The sequence below is a fragment of the Lathamus discolor genome, chromosome 1, assembly GCF_037157495.1.
Source record: "Lathamus discolor isolate bLatDis1 chromosome 1, bLatDis1.hap1, whole genome shotgun sequence".
NCBI classification, from domain to species: Eukaryota; Metazoa; Chordata; class Aves; order Psittaciformes; family Psittacidae; genus Lathamus; species Lathamus discolor.
The window spans coordinates 60,925,067-60,942,119 of NC_088884.1; the positions used below are offsets into that span (position 1 = coordinate 60,925,067).

General features: G+C 35.4%; 1 protein-coding gene across 2 annotated transcripts in view; it reads left to right on the plus strand.

The window, feature by feature from the left end:
• Positions 1–17,053, plus strand: part of ARFGAP3 (ADP ribosylation factor GTPase activating protein 3) — a 35,332-nt gene that overhangs the window by 16,721 nt on the left and 1,558 nt on the right. For both annotated transcript variants that reach the window (XM_065673369.1, XM_065673373.1), the window contains exons 8-15: positions 785–831; positions 3,008–3,153; positions 6,594–6,719; positions 7,300–7,422; positions 10,373–10,510; positions 11,678–11,801; positions 12,836–12,926; positions 16,743–16,864. In XM_065673369.1, the coding sequence (XP_065529441.1) occupies positions 785–831; positions 3,008–3,153; positions 6,594–6,719; positions 7,300–7,422; positions 10,373–10,510; positions 11,678–11,801; positions 12,836–12,926; positions 16,743–16,864 (917 nt within the window). The remainder of the gene's footprint in view (positions 1–784; positions 832–3,007; positions 3,154–6,593; positions 6,720–7,299; positions 7,423–10,372; positions 10,511–11,677; positions 11,802–12,835; positions 12,927–16,742; positions 16,865–17,053) is intronic.

Sequence of the window (17,053 nt, forward strand, 5' to 3'; positions counted from 1 at the left end):
GTTCCCTTTTCAGAAAGCTGAACATAAAAAATTCAGACTGGAAAAATCTTATATTTGTAATACAGTATCTTCAATGTTCAGAATCTTAATTTACTTAACACTGAAGAGTGTATCATACTGTAAGCAAGTAAAAACAAGCTGAGGAAAATAGAATAAAATACATCAGTGATTTGTCATGTTGGAGATCATCCTGCAGGGATAGGTTTTCAAGAATAAAGAGTATTGATTCTCAGCAGCACAGGGGTAGTAAAGAAGTGATGCCTGGGACTAACTCGGTATTTCAGGAAGGTATGGTCTTCATCGCTGTTTGTATATTCACTTGATTTTGGTTTTTGTTGGTTTGAGTTTGGTTTTTTTTTCACTTCATGTTTTATCTGTATCATTTGTGGACTTAAATGTAGCCAATACCTTTCTAACCAGGAAGCAATTCATCTTGGAAGTGATAAGGGATCAGGTGGACCTCTAGTCAGATTCAGAATAGCAAGTCCTGCATTCTTGTTCTGTTTACTGGCAGGTATTTGCAACTGAAGACTGTAATTTTATTCATATTGTATATTGCAAGAGATTCCATGCCCTCAATCAAAGGCAGTTTCTTGGAGATATTCACAGCTCTGTTCCCTGCAACTAAGTATCTCAGTCTTGTAGTTTAGAAACTGTAATACTTCAAGGCATTAAAATAAATTCCTGGGAATTCAGTTTTGAGGCTGGTATTGTGGAAATCGTTTTCTGCAGTTCTGGAATTAATAAAATTGCATGTCAAGTAATGTACATTTAATCCTTGCAGAGAACACCACCTTCATAAAAAAGAAGCCAAATCAAGCTAAGAAGGGGGTAAGTATATAAATAATACATATTTATAACTCTATTCTAAATTTCTGGAAATAGATTGCAATTTGGAAATGAATCGTGTAAGTTAGCACTAAACAATACTTGTGTCAGTAACAACTGATGAAACTAAAATGGAATTGAAAACTATTTCTATGTCAAAACAGCCAATGGTCTGTTTGAAAACAGATTATTGTTAACTTGAATTTGTCTAACAGATTATTGTTCCATATAGTAGAGTGCTTCAGATCTGTGGGTGGTTTTCTGACCTCAGATATTTGAATTCTGTTTACATGTATATAGCTCACTGAACTGTGTAGGCTTCCACATACATACCTGGGTGTCATTTTCCTTGTGCTGTCTGGGCCTGAGCAGCAGGTCATATTTTTTCAAAATTATGTAGAATTAAAATGACAAAGCATATATTGATGTCAAGGTCTGTATTCCATTTCTCCTGAGTTCTTTTCACAGCCACTGTCCCTGCAACTCCGCTGATACCATGTAAATTTCTTCTCATGTGCTGATACTGGGTTGCAGGGCTTCTTCAGGCTTTCATCTAAGTTAATGGGTACTGAGATCTTTTTGTAGCAAATCTTGGAAACAGAGGGAGTTCCAGTAACACCTTTGAGTGGCTAAATATGCACGTGTGACATAATCTGTCAATACAGATTGAGACTTCAAATCTGTATTTCTGGAGGAGTCCTCATCTTGTATCGCACAGCAGTATGGTATTTGATTGTATTTATAGACAACTTGCAGCTGCATTCAATTCAAGATACTTTCAAGATAGTTTACAGACTTGTTTCTGCATGGGGTCTTAGCACTTTCTTAGGCATCTGGTCTCCCTAAAGAAGGTGTGAGGAGAGTTGAGTATCTCAGAATGATGTGTTCAAGGAACCTGAAAAATGAGTAAGGCAGCTTAAGTTAACTCAGGTAGGAAAAACTAGGTTTTGAATGTATGGCTGTTGAGGCCCAAGAAAATAGCCTAATGTTAGGCTGTTAGGATGACAACGTGTTACAGAGAGTCACTTTTAAGTCTGGGCTGTTCTATGGAAAAAGAGTTGAAAGTTTTATTGGAACATATTAATTTAAATTGAAACCTGTTCTTTCTTGCTCACACTAGAGGGCCCTAACATACAGAAGAAATTTCTTATTCTAAGTGGTATGTGCAGGTGTATTCCCTTTACAGTAAGAAGAACATGGCTGGGTTCATGAGTGCATGTACAGTTTGTGAACTGTAGTGTCAGAGCCTGTAAAAAGCCCCTGTATTTGTGTAGGCCAGAATTTTTTATATGAACACATTAAAGGATCAAAAGGTTAAGATAAATGTATTGTGAAAATTAACATTGCTGCAGTGTTGGAGACGAGGAATTAAACACATGGGGGACTAAGAACAGCAATTTGAGTGCTGTGCCACTATCTGAATCAGCGTCATCATATCTATTTATATTTGTAGTGTTAAGTGGGTTTTAAATCTTTGAAAATCAGAATGAAAGAATGTATATCCCTGTATTGAAGTCATATGAGCTAGGAATAGAATTATTTTAAAGAATGAGTGCAAAACTGGAACCTCTCTGGTGACATGTTTAAAAAAAGTTTACAGTGCTTTGTCACATGTAAAAGCTAATCATGCATACACTTATATGCAAACCCTGTGTATTGTTCTCCTACCATAAATCAGTGAATCAGTAATTAATCTTGAGATAACACACTAGCACTGGACAGGGAGAACTAATTGAAGAATATTTGCCACTTCTAAATGTAAATTCTGAATAAAGTGCATAAGCACCAAATGGTTCCATTGCAACAAGTTTTATTATATTATGTTAATCCTGTGCAACAAAATCCTTTATTAAGAAACTGAAGTTGTGCTATATATTACTTATTTGAACATGCTAACTTCTGAACAGTTAAAACTATAATAGTTTCATTACCCTGTGATGCTTGACTGCAGAGCTAACAAAATTTGTAAGAGTTAGTAGAAGCAGCATGCAGAAGAGGGTCAAAACATGGAAAAACATTTTCTCTGCTCCAGATTTTAATTGTTGTTTGCATATGCTCCTGAACAGAGCATAGTGTTTGCTGTTGCTTTCAAAGCTTACTGTTAACTCAGTTGAAGTCATTGTCTCCCTTATAATGCTGGGGCTATTTTCTTTTTTTTTTTTTTTTCCAATAAATCAAGCTCGGTGCCAAAAAAGGTGGTTTGGGGGCACAAAAAGTGAGCAGCCAAAGCTTTAATGAGATTGAAAAACAAGCACAAGCTGTAGATAAAATAAAGGAACAAGAGGATCTTCACAGCAGTAAGAAAACTGATAAGGAAGAGCCACTGTAAGTATGAATTAAATATACAATGGTAAACCATGAAGCCTAATTTCATGTTAATGACGTAATTGCCAACATTTTACATACTACCAGAGATTACCTCATGCAAATAAAACTTCAGTTCTTGCTTTAAAAAAACCCCAGATGTTGATGAGGTGGGCCAAATGGCAGTCTTCCCATTGCCCTTTTTTTTTCGCCATTTTGGCGTATGTTTCTATAGTTAATTATTTACTGTAGAAATAGCCCACTGCTATCTTTAAAAATAAATTTAGTGTTATTTAACAGAGAAAATAGGGAGACATTCTGCTGATACACATGAATAAAATGTGAAATAAACCCCAAACATGTTGAAGTGTTGCAGAGAACACTCTTGGCTCTTGAACTTTCTTTACCTCATGTTAGTTTGTTTTGGTGTAGTGCAGTGAATACTATTTAAAGCAGTCTTTCTAAGAGCAGGGGGAACATACAAATATGTAGCTTTATTTGTACTTATTGGGTAAGAGTCTAGAATTGTCTGCTTGAGTTTCAGCTGTTTTATACTGGAACTGCTTTCATTTCACTGCAACCATTTGAATATTTTTGTCTGAGGCCTCGAATCTGTTAATCCATCTCACTTAATAAATACTCAGCCCTAAAGGTTAGAGGGTGGTGATTCTGATTCCTTCCACTACATTTCTCTGCTACATGTTTTTTGTTTTGTCATCAAAATTAGACTATTAAATAGTTGGTTAGTGTACACTTTTACTGTTGTAAAGTTTAACATCCTCTATTGAGTACTAAGATGCATCATTTTTGTGACCTGTAGACAAATCACTTGGAGATCATGATACCAAGCTCTTTGGTCTGTAATGTCCTCCCTGCTCCTTTTGGTTACTTTTATTTAGCCTCCACGGAAATGGGTATTTTGTGTGCTGCAAAAACATTAATTGCAAGGGGATCCTTCATTTTTCCTGAAGTATTTTTACCACAAAAGTCATGCTTCTCGGTGGCTGACAAAAATCTACCTGTAGAGTGACTTGGAGGAGTGGACTACTAAATAACAAGAAAGATGACTGTTCAGTATTATTTATTATTATTCTTTAATGATAGTATCTTTAATTATTCAGTTTGGAAGAAAATCTCAATTAGCCATTTGTTTTTTGTGTCAGACATGCATAGATCTATATAGATTCAAGGCAACCTTTATTATAAGGTTGCTGCAACCTTTCTGCAGTGGCCAGAACCCTCTAAAGATGTCTTCAAACATGAGGGGTGCACATACCCTTCAGTTTATGGATCCAGTCCCAGCAGGGCAAAGATAACTTTTTTGCCCTTGAGATTAACTTTATGGATTTTGAACTGTAGATGGCAGTATATACCTAAATTAAACAACGGTGAATACCTCTAAAATTGCATCTGCTTCCAACTAATTTGTATGGCAGTTTTAATTTTAAAAGCTTGAGAGGTGAGTTTGAGTAAATTAATTCGATGTGGTTTTGTTATGTGGCAGGAACGGAAGTAATTCTTTTATGGGCTAGTATTTAGAAAGTTAAAGAGTTTTGAGACTTCAAATGTTATTTTATAATTGATACACCTTTTTCTGCTGTACAGTGACAAGAGAGTAGATAACTGGAATTACTTTTAAACTGAACCTACTTGTTTTACTCAACAGCAAATAAGATTTTTGGTGTTCATAAATAATATTTCATAAAGATGGGCTGCTGATCTTTCTACTTGAAGTGCTGAGTAGATTTTTACCAGTAGTGTTTTCAAGTTGAACTTCAAAGAACATTTTTAATTTTCTGTATAACAGTTGGTCCTAAACTGTAAGAATTGATTTAAAATGTTCCTGAATATACTTTGTGCTTTAAAGATATATTTTCCTGATTTTATTGGTTTCAAAAGTCATTCCACAGATGCATCCTTTTTTGTATCTGACTTTTATTGTTATAAGCAACTGAACATAAGATACAGTGATTTTTTTTAGTTCTGGCTCCACGTCCTCTTAAAGCCCCAATCAAAGGGTATCTAATCATCACAAGATTGAGATTGCTCTCCTCCTTTTTGAAATGCCTCATCAGTGGAGGAGTCCTTCCCCTTCCTTATAGCAGGCTGGTACCTACATCCCTTGTCTTTGAAAGAAGAAGACCAGACTCTGTCCTTTTTATTTTAACACATTCAGCCACACAGCTCCTGTTTTGCATGAGATGCACTAACCAGCAGGACATGAACTTTGGTAGAAGCATCTCATACTCTTGGTTAAGTCACTATGCATGGGACCAGAAGGAATCAAGCTGGCAAGAGCCGGCAAGTTTCAGTAATCAAATAGGAGACACACTGGAAGAAAATACTCCATGATCAAAAACCTGGTTTCATTCCTGTTTCTGCACAGAATTGATAGAAAGTTACAATGGTTTTTCAGGCTTAAGTACTTACTCCCTAGTTGCAGCATGATATCTACCAGCAGCATCCTGAATCTCATTTACCTTTCTTCTGATAGTGTTCATTTGTACTTTATGCCAGTCACAACTTATGAATTAAAATACTGCTGCATTGCTCATTAAAATTACTATTTTTGTCACTTTTAACCTAACAAATTAAATGTAAGCAGTGTTTCTGCAGTTCTGTAGTCAAGATTAAAAGCTACGCTACTACGTACTGGCTTCTCTGCTACGCTAGTATTACTGGAAAATAGTTGCGATTGCTTTGAGGTACAGGAAATCTGTGGTATCTCAGAATGACAGCTTACAGTGTCTGAAATCTGGGGATGTTTCAGGTGACAAAACGTGCTGCCAGCTGTGCAGCAAATTGCAATGTCTGGATGCTTCAGAGTTTCCATAATACAGAATATATTCCGTTTTGGGAGTACAAAGACTCCTCCCCTCTCCTGAGATATTCTTTTGGGCATATAAGAATCAATATTATATCAATAAGGAGACATGGTCTACCTTGAGCACTTGTCTTGAGTGTATATATAGCAAGTGTTAAAACCACTGTCAGCATGAGGCAGGGGTGGAGTGAGACATAGCAAGGCCAAGCTGGACATGAGGGGATAATATTGCTAGTATTCTATCATGAATACCACTGTACTGTAGTACATGAGAGTTGGCTTTTTTGACAGTTATTTGGTTTCACCTAGAATCAGGACTGTGGAAAAAAGACTCTTTCAGTTTGACTTAAAGATGATGCAAAACTGTCCTGAACTTTAGCAGTAGCAAGTTTCACATTTGTTTTGGAAAAGTTTACTTGCTCATACACAGACTAGGGTACTGTTTCCACAGTCTTCTCTACTGGCTTTCTCCTATCCTTGTAGTTTGAATTTTACCCAATTAACAATATTTTCAATAAACACAGTAAACTGCAAATTAGAGTGCTGCAATATATGTTGCTAATTTCCTACCATTATTATTCAGTTGGATATTGTGTAGCATTTTCCAGTTATATTTTAACTGTATGTTTTGTTCTAGCGTATCATCTTTACGGTTGGCCTACAGAGATCTTGATATTAAAACAAAAGAAGAAAATTTAAATCTATCTGGTAAGAAGAAAACTGAATTGGAGAGGCTTGGCATAGGATTTGGCAGCAACAGAAGGTATGTGAAGTTGTATAAACTGTTCTTAAAATACTCTGTGGCTTTAGGCAGTTATCCTTTGTTTTACTTAGGAAATTAAAAAATATACTAAAGTGTGTTATGGAAACTTAAATAATATAATCAAAGAATCTAGTATTTGTTAGGGAGAAGGATCAAAATTGCTTCTGATTGATTTAAGTTCTAACCTGCCAGACAGGTGTTAAGCTAAACTGTAGGATGTCTGTAAGGTTTTAGCCTCCATTAGCTGACCGTGAGGAGGGTAGAATGTTTTCAGTGAACACTACCAACCCAAGTGTATTCTGTCTTTTATAAGCCAAAACTCTGAAATTGCTCTGTTTTCCAGCTGTTGGATTGGTCTGTGTGTTCAGAAGTCCTGTCCCTACTTCAGATAATTGCAGTTGAGTTTGCCAGTGCTTTTTCTTTGTTCCTTTCTTTTTTAAATTCCTCCTTTCTTCTTAAATGTTTGTATAGCGTGGGCTTTATCAGCAAGCTTGAGAAACTAGATTTGGGCTTGAATTTTTTTATTTTTAGGTGGGAGCTTTGTCATCTCCTTATATACTTATTTTCTTCTTGTCCCCAGTGGCATTTCTCACTCAGTCACCTCAGATATGCAAACAATAGAGCAGGAAACACCTGTAATTGCAAAGCCGAAGAAAAAATACACCGATGATGTAGAAGACTCATATTTCTCTGTTAGTTCAAGGTAATTTATAAGCTTTTTACTTGGGGTGGGGGAAGAAATATATGCAAGTTATGTATTCAAATATGCACAGTATATTTGGAACTTAAGATAAAAACAGAAGATGACCGGACATGTCTACACACCCAACATATTTTCAGGGGATGTCTGAATCAGAAAGTTGTAGAATACTTGACCTTACCTTGATGACACATGTATTTATAAAGAAGAGGAGTTGCTTTTTCTGAGGATAGTCTGAATTAATGTGTTTACAGGTTTTGTCTTGTTCAGGGTCTAGTCTCTGTTTGCACAGACGGTTGCCATGTAAGCTTTTAATTGCTGTGCACCAAATCCGCTCATTTTTTATTTTTGGCAGAATGATTTGTGTTCATTCCTTTTTTTTTTTTCCCCTTTCTTTCAGTGTTATTTGATAGACTTTTATATATTTAAATTAAAAAAATGCAAAAAAGAATTGATGAATTTTTTGATCAAAATATGAATGCAGTGCAAATTACAAAATACTGCTGTTGGGAAGGAGAGGAAAACGAGTTAGTTCTAGAGGCACTAATTGCAATGAGACAGTTGTTTCTGAACTGGCAGATAGAAACAGGTGTTGCTTTTATAAACTGCCTTTATTGGATTGGTGCCACAGAAACATGAAAAATTGTACCTAATTACTTGTAGATAGGCAAATAAAACCACAAAGGCTTTTGTGTCATTACTTTGTAGTGTAATCGCTAGTGGCAGAAATGCAAACATGGTACCAAGTCTTGTAAAATAAAACGTATCATTTCAGTGCTTCCCTGTTTGTTCCTTGAACTGTTACTGCTCTCGAATTATTCATAAGCCTACTAGCAGGAAAAGGATAAATTATGGAAGAGGTTTTTTAATGTGTTTTGGTTCAATAATTAGAAGATAAATTGTAACCTAGCTGCTCCCAGATCACCTTCTAGTTATAGCAACAGTAGAATCTAATTCGAGTTGGTGTACAAATTCATTCTCTTTAAAGAAGGTATAAAGTCAGATTGTTAGTCTTGGTAAGGTTTGTAAGGTGGTTATTAGCCTTAATTCCAAAGGGTGACATTGAAATAGAGGTAAATTTAACATCATCTTTATATGTGCCCAAAAGCAAAATAATTGCACTCAGTATTAAGAATTCTGACAAATATCTGTAAATTAATCAAGCTAAATATCTGAAGATTTAGAAATATAATTGAAGCTTCACAAAATCCTTGGATTTTGATTTTTCTTTTTGCTACAATTAATAATATCTATTTACATAACAATGTTAAATTTTATTTTCTATTCAATGCTGGTTTTCTATCTCCTTCCACTCACACCCCTCCCACACTCCCTGAATACTGAGAATGCTATTTTGCAAAGTTACAAAAATCTGAGAGGGAAGGATAAAGAAAGTAAGTAGTGTTATTCAAATCAGCTCTTGTAGCCCCTGCCCCATCCTGTGATTTTGATGGTCATGTATACATATACACATACACGTATGTATACATATACATATATGAACACCTTCTTAATACATGTCCGTATTAAACTTTGACAGATTGCTGTGGCTTCTTTTTGTCTGTCAGAAGGGAAGGCTAGAGGCTCTTGCCTCTTACAGTTCATTCCAGATCTGTCCCTACTATTTTCCATGTGCAGAGGTGGAGGCCTTGCTGCTGAAGGTGTCACATTTCTCATAAGCTGCAAAAGCAAAGTGTCCTGACTATTCATAACACAAACACGAAGGACCTTGTTGTGGGTGGGTTTTTTTTAAGAGTGCTTTTCAAAAAACACAGCTGCAGACTTTAATATCCCATGCTTGTTCTACTGAATCATTCCGTTCTGCTAGCCTCCTGTTGATCATTTTATTCCCTACCCTGGTCAAATCCGAACTTTAAGAAATCTATTTAACTAAAAAAGGAAAATTCTTAATCTTTGGCATTTTAATAGGTTGTTTTTTTCAAGTATTCTCCATATATGTTCAGATAAATGTAGCTAATCAAAGGGGAAAAGGTCAAGGTAACATATGACCAGAACTGAAAAACATGCCGATTCTTTTCCCCTCTTTTCTTTCTGTTTGTGTTTTCCCTTCGGTTTTGATATGCAAGAGAAGATTATTGTATTAAGACTTGTTTTTAAGTGTTGTTTTAACAAAACATGTTACAAAACTCAGAGGTACTTAATATTTGCATTAAAAAATACAAAAAATATTTAAATAAAAATTTATTTAAATAACACACATAACCAAAGACAAGGGCTATCTTTACTGTTCTGAACTGTGTGTTGGTGCCTCATAAAAGAGGCCAGATTCTCTGCTTGCATAGTTTAAAGATCGACTAGTCTGGAACTGTGAGATTAGCCGCTATCAGCCCCTTAGTGAAAAAGCTTTGTGTCATGTGGAACCAGAGCACGCCTGGATGCCATGGGTTAGCTCTGTGTTCTTGGATCTTTGAATTGTTCAAAGTGCCTTGAAAGTTATGGTGGCTTTTTTTGTAGCTGGTATCCTAGCACGAGGCCTCTGTGAGCAGACTGCTTTGTAGTGTCGTCATGGTGCTTTGCTTGCAGAGTCTGTCCTTAGGTTTTCTGAGGGTTGCTCTTAAACCAGCCAGGTATCTTGACAGTGTCCTTCCCAGTGCTTTGCCTGACAGTAACAAAGATGTAATACTTTGAAAAAATGAGAACTTTGCTGGTTTTGGTGGGACCATGTCTTTCAGGCAAAGATATATTGCATATTCATGGCCATATTCAGCCAAAAGAAAGGTTGAACTTTACAGTCAGTCAAATATATGCATAAAAACCAAAAAATCAATTGAATTCAATTCTGCAAAGCTTCTAACCAGTATTGTGAAGTCCTGATTATTCATTGACAACTATCATTGTGCTGAAAACTTGCCAGTGTATACTTATTATAGAAATATTTATTCAACAGTATAAAGTTCCCACTCTTTCAATAGTTTTTTTTACTTTATTTTAGGTACTATGATTCTTCAGATTTGAGGAGCAGCACTTTCTCTAAATGGGACGACAATTCAGATTCTTTTTGGAAGAAAGAAAACAGTAGTAGAGATGTTGATGTAATGTTAACGTCAAAAAGTCCAGGATTTTCAGACAGGTATACCAAGAAAACCTAACTGATCTTTGTACAGAAAGCCAAAGCTTTGAGTCCTGGTCAGAGTAGTGGGATTTTTTTCAATCTAGAAGGAGAATTTGGTTGCAACTTTCATCACCAGTCAAGAGATAATTTTTTTTATATTTTATTTTTTTGGTAAGCTGAATTTCCTATTTATATTTTAAGCACTTGGCTGTTTTGCTCGGTGCTGTACAGTGTGTGTACTGGAGGTCATTTCTGAAGTGTTTCAGCAAAAAAAGGGGTAGACAAAAGGCGTTGAGAGAAACTCAAATATTTGCACTGTTCTGAGAGCATAGGTGCTTTACTTCTTTGTTTATTGCCTAATGAACCAGAGAGAGCCCAGTTACCTGGTGAATGAAACTGTAGGGTACTCAGCTTTTCGGATGAAAGTATTGAAGATACTTGTAAACAACACGTCTAATTGTTATGATGATAAAAAATGAATGTATTTCTTTGACAACTGCATTTTTATCTTTGTAATCAAGTAGAAAATGTAAGAATGTGGGGCTTTGTGTGCTTGGTTGGTGTTTTCTCCTTTTTGTGTGCTTGGTTGATGTTTTCTCCTTCTGTTCTTACTTAAAACTGTATTTTTCATTTACCTGTAAAGTACAATTTGTGCATGTAAGTACAACTTTTTTAACACAAGCATGTTCTGCTTCTTCCTCTCTAATGGACCAGTGATGCATATTACACAAAATAGGGGTTCATGTCCATAATACTGTTACTTCCTTATTTGCTTACGTTTACTTTGGAAAAGTTGGAGGGGAGGAAAAGAGAAGTGACTGTGTTGAACATGTATGTTTGAGGTAGAAGACAGTGACAGTTTAAGGGATGTTAAATGTTTTTGTGCTGTTACATTTAAATCTGAATTTCACTGACATTGTGGGTTTTGACATTTTGTAGAAATATTCTGTCCTTGTTCACGTAATTTATCTTGCTTTTTAAATAAACTTTGAAAATAAAGAGACAAGATTAATGAATTTGAAATGCTGTTTGTTCACCATCTTGTAAAACTGTCACTGAAATTTTATTTGCTGCTCTGTCAACTTAGTTATCTGAATTTCTTTGTCCTGGGTTGATACTGATTTTATTTTTTGTTGTCATGTAAATAAAAGTTGGGCTCACAAATGAAGTTTATTTTTCTTTTAGGCCTGCGTCTCGTCGTAAGCCTGAATATGAACCACCTTTAAACACAGATGAGGCACAAAAGAAATTTGGCAATGTAAAAGCAATTTCATCAGACATGTATTTTGGAAGGCAAGATCATGCTGATGTAAGTAGAAAGAAGTGGTAAATATTTTTTAATATTAAAATAGTCTTTGACTATAAACACAGTGTTCTTATATAGAGAAGGCCATAAATAGTTAAAATTGGTAGAATTAGTAAGCTTATAGAATTATGTCCACTTGAATATTTGTCTGATAGAGATGTAGGCATTTCTGATAACTCTGATAGTTTATCATTTGGTTTTAAGGAGTTGCTGCTGCAAGTAGGAACTTACCTCCAGCATCATTCTTGCCTGATAGAAGTGGTTAGCAGTCTTTATTTTTGAAAGAATCAGCCTGATGCTGGATGTAGGCTTACTTCATTTGTTCTAAATACCCAAATTGATGCCAACAAACTGTTTTAAAACAGCTGTCCTGTCTGTGTTTGTTGCATGGAAACGTTATTACTATTGTAAGGCCAACTAAGTGATGAATTGTTCAACAAATGACGTGTAATTGATCCAGCCTAGAAATAAAACACAGATTAATATTATGTTTCATTTTAGAGGTGGGGGATCATTTTGAAAACATACTTTTAATGAAAAATTAACAATGTAATGAGGAATGTAAAACTATAATTAATTTATTATAATAATAATCATCATCAATTATTATTATGTTTCCAGGGAACTCAGAAAAAGTTGAATTAAAAGCATGACATGATTAGAAGGGTTACCATGATGCTAGCTGCAGTGTTTTTTCCTTATCCTATCTAACCACACAATTTCACACTTTTTAGTTGTTGTTTTTAATGGTTGCATAGTTTTCCAGCAATTTTAGGGTAGCTAACCATGAATAGGCCTCTTGGTGTTGCAGTAGTAAATGTCACTCTGATCAACTCAGAAATGAGTTGAGATTATGACAAACTCACACTGTATAAGTCATGTGAAAAGTACAAAATGGGAGCAACTTTCAGAATGGTCACCTTCAGCTAGATTTGTATGTTCTAAAACTGTACCTGTAATCTCATGAATTATCTGACATGACCTCAAAAGATGACAGCGTACTGTTGCAACACTTTTTCTTCTCAACTGTTTTCTAGTATGAAGCAAGGGCTCGACTAGAGAGACTTTCTGGAAGCTCATCTATAAGTTCATCTGACTTGTTTGACGATCAGAAAAAACAACCAACAGGTACATATTGAACAGAGTGAGAAACTGTATTATGGAGTGAATACGCTCCTGTACTCTGCTTCTAGTTCCACTATCAGCTAGCTGTCACTGTATTCTGCAAGAAGTGTACAAAGTGCAGTACATGTTAGTATTGCTAATAGGTCAAGCAAGCATAGCCAGGGTATTTATTATTTAAAAAAAATAGTAATAATTCTTAAATTTCAAGTTCTGTGTTTTCGGTTCACTGAGTTCAGTGCATTATACTGGTTTTTACATGACTTGTTGAAAATAATAGACTCTATGTTGTAAATAATTTTTATCAAAGGGAAACTGTAATATTCTGTTATAAAACCAAATGAGGTAAAACCTACATCGACTGTTAGGTAGTTTTTTTGATAAGTGACCTTAAGCAACTTATGTTTTATATATGTGAAAATAGCTGTCATAATAATATTTGAGTCTAAGGAAAGTCTTTAATAAAATATTAATAAAATATTAATGGCCTTGAAATTCTCATGTTAATCTGTTGCATGGCATATCATGTTCATTCATCACGGTATCTGCTTCTAAAACTGGTCTTGCCAAATCATTAAGGACATTTTTCTGTTGTTTTGTCTGTGTAAACGATTTGTTGGAATGCCTTACATTGGAGAGTATAGTTCAAATTAGGAAGGAAGTAGTAGATTAGATTGACTGAAAAGTAGCTCCTTAGGCTTTTGAAAATGACCCACATTTTCTTTCTGACACCCTTTTAGGGTAGTGCAATAATGTAATATAGAAAAGGTAGGAAATACTGGAGCATTTTATTGACTTGATCAGTTGGGTTTCATTCCTTAACTTGTGAAGAAATTGGAAAAAAAGAGTTCTTGAAGAACTTGAAATCTGTGAGTAATTATATAAATAGGGTGGAAAGCCAAACAGTATGCAGCATCTGATTTTACTTTGGAAAAGTTGGGAGTTAAAAGGCCAAATGTGATTGTTCAGTTTTGATCCCCTGAAAGCAAGTTTTGAATACACTGGCTAGTAGAGAAATTACTTCTGTTACTAGTTACTTAAGTTAGATTTTAGTAATTAGAAATGTAAAAAAAAAATTAAGTAGGGGCGGAGACATGAAGCAGAAATTGCAGTAAATTACCCACTTGAAAGAGTATTTGCAAGATTATGTCATGCTTGTGCTTAAAAAAGATGTGGGAAATACAGGGAAAGAAATGGTATTTCTGAAATTATAAACTGTGTTTTCAATGTTACATGGGATTGTGATAACATTTTTTATCTATTGTTGACTAGAACTCCATCTTTTTTATTTTAATTTTCTTGCATATGAAATGTTTTCATAGAATCATAGAATAGTTAGGGTTGGAAGGGACCTTAAGGTCATCTAGTTCCAACCCACCCCCCTGCCATGGGCAGGGCTTAATTTTTCCTTTAATTTGTGTAATAGGTGTGGGACTTTTACACAGTACTGAATAAGAGAATAAGCTAGAAAAAGGTAGATACAAGTTAAAGATGTGGCAAATTGATGTGAAATACATATCTCTGTGTTTATATATATATGAATGTGTCTTTTTATGTACACATGCATATATATAGGTGGTAAAATTCTCACCCTGTTCTGAAGAAGGGTAATACAGGCAATTATGTAATGTTTAGTAGCTGAACCTGAATTATGCACAGACTATTATTCATCACTAACCACTTGGAAAGGTTCTTGGGGCTTGTGGAGGAATGTAGAGATTACTAATAATGGGATGAAAATACCTGCTTGTGATTTGAGGTTAGTTACAGTTTGTGACCGGTGTGCAACCCAACAGTAAATTTAAAGTTTTATGTTACAGAAACTAAATTTCTGCTAAGTTTTGTGGGTTGTTAACTGTTCTAAGATAATAGTGAGGAAAAGATAGACCAGAAATTATTTTGTATATTGTAAATTCACGCTATATTCAATCCACAAAATCTTCCTTTCCTGCATTCCTGTTACACCTCCTACCCCAAAGACTATCTCTTGACAGTGGTCCATCTTGGAGAAATTTTACTGATAGCTTGTCTGGTGTGGAATTAATGCCAAGGCCATCATTAGTTCCATAAAATAAAGGTAATTAGGAGACCAGAGGCTGGCAACAAAAACACTGTTGTAATTCTGGGGTTCTTGCCAGAATAAAATGTCCTTTGAATCTAAAGTTGGTTTTATGAGCTCTGCTGGGATTTAGGGTAGAACAGTTTTTGGATGCTTTCATTTGTACAGAATGCTGTAGGAGCCATTTACCAAAAACAGGGCTATAAGTAAACCCTTTTACTTTGCATTATTTCAGACCAGTTGCTTATGAAAGATGGCATGTTGGATAGCTGACTTGTAGATGCTGATTTTGAAGGAAATCACAAGAAAAGGAGTTGCTTTCCTGTCTCATTTACAAGTTTTTCAGGCAACCATACATAACCAGGAAAGTGTGAGAAAATTAATGTGGCTGAGAAGTGGTTAGAGCTTTTCCCAGGTTATTTATATCTGGAAATTTTATTTCCATCACTCTGACTCTAATACCAAATGCTTCAGCATTTTTGTTAAGTGGAACAGTTTGTCAAAATTACAGTTCAGAAATAGGGCTCTCTCAGTAACAGGGAATTTTTTAAAATAATCTATAAACAAGTGTGCCCGTGCATTGTAGAAACAATAGCAGGCTGTAAAGAATGGAGTGGGAAGCATCTACCAGGATGAACCAGCCAATTAGCTTAACTAAATCACATTATCTACAGTAATTATCAGCCTGCTAATGAGGCAGGTGCCTTTAATTTCCCATGAAAAGAGGAGCTGCAGGTTCACTCTCTTTCCCTCCTCCACCCCTGCTCAAAAAAAGGGAGAAGAATGGGTAGCCCGTGCGTATCAATGTGCACTATGGAGCTCCTGTCAAAAGCAGTTACAGTTGTACAGGTTGGGGAGTCTGAGGCTGGACAAGCTTGTCCAAGGTTCAGTAACTGCTTGCAAGTTACTAGTTGTGTCATGGCTGGTCATGACTATCTGTTGACTATGTGTCTTAAATGAAGGCTACAGATTGCAGTCTCCATTTTGATACAGGTATATCTTGGGCTGCTGCTTCTCAGGAGCCCCACTTATTCCTAAGATCATGGCCTGTGATGATGGTTTACTGACATTTGTGCTTTTTACAGTATCAGGTATTTAATATTAAGGCCTGCCAGTAATTCTTTTTGCAAATGAGTGGGTGATTGTAGTTGTTAGCATGTTAATACTTACCATGCAGTTAATAGAAATGAAAGGTATTTCAAAACTGCCTTCAGGCCTATACTTTTCATAATAGTAGAGCTAACAGTGGCCACACTATATTGGCTTTAACGAAGGCTGCATTGCCAGCTTTGCCTTGGAGTTTTAAAACTTAATTATGTCTGCTATAATTTCTGTAGAGCTCTCCAAGCCTCAGATGTAGTAATGCAAAATGTGTCTTTATACAGCATGGAAAGCATACCTGTGCATGCACATAACCACAGAAGTGCATTCATATTTTAATTGCAATGTAATAAATCTGTTTAGGATACCAGACAAATTAACATTGCAGTGGATTGAAAGTATGGAATAAATTATATATTATCCAAACTTTTGTTGCTTAGCTGGGGATATAGAGTGTAGAAGATGCAAGTCTGGGTGAAATTTTGAACAACTGAAAAAAATTGAGACACATTTAAGAACTTTGAGATATGTGCTCAGTGATTTTTACAGTGTCAATCAGACATTGGTATTTAGTGCTGCTAGTAGTATCTTGTACTTCCATGAGAGGAAAGGCTGCTTTTAATATAAAATTTTCTTTTCTTCTTGTGTGCATGTTCTTTTAGGAAGCTACAATATTACAAATGTCTTGCCTTCAGCTCCTGATATAGCTCAGTTTAAACAAGGAGTAAAGTCAGTGGCTGGAAAACTTTCTGTACTTGCTAATGGAGTCATGACATCTATACAGGTTAGTAAAAATATTTACAATATATTAACCATCTGTTAAAGTCTTTTTATAGGATTTAGTGTCATGGATGCTGCCATTGAATCATCTTAGGGGAGGAAAGAACGAATTTGAGTTTTGTAGACCTCTTGATAGACAGTAGATCTTTCTAAAAATTAATCTGTAGCTGCAGAATAACTTTTTTTGCCTTTT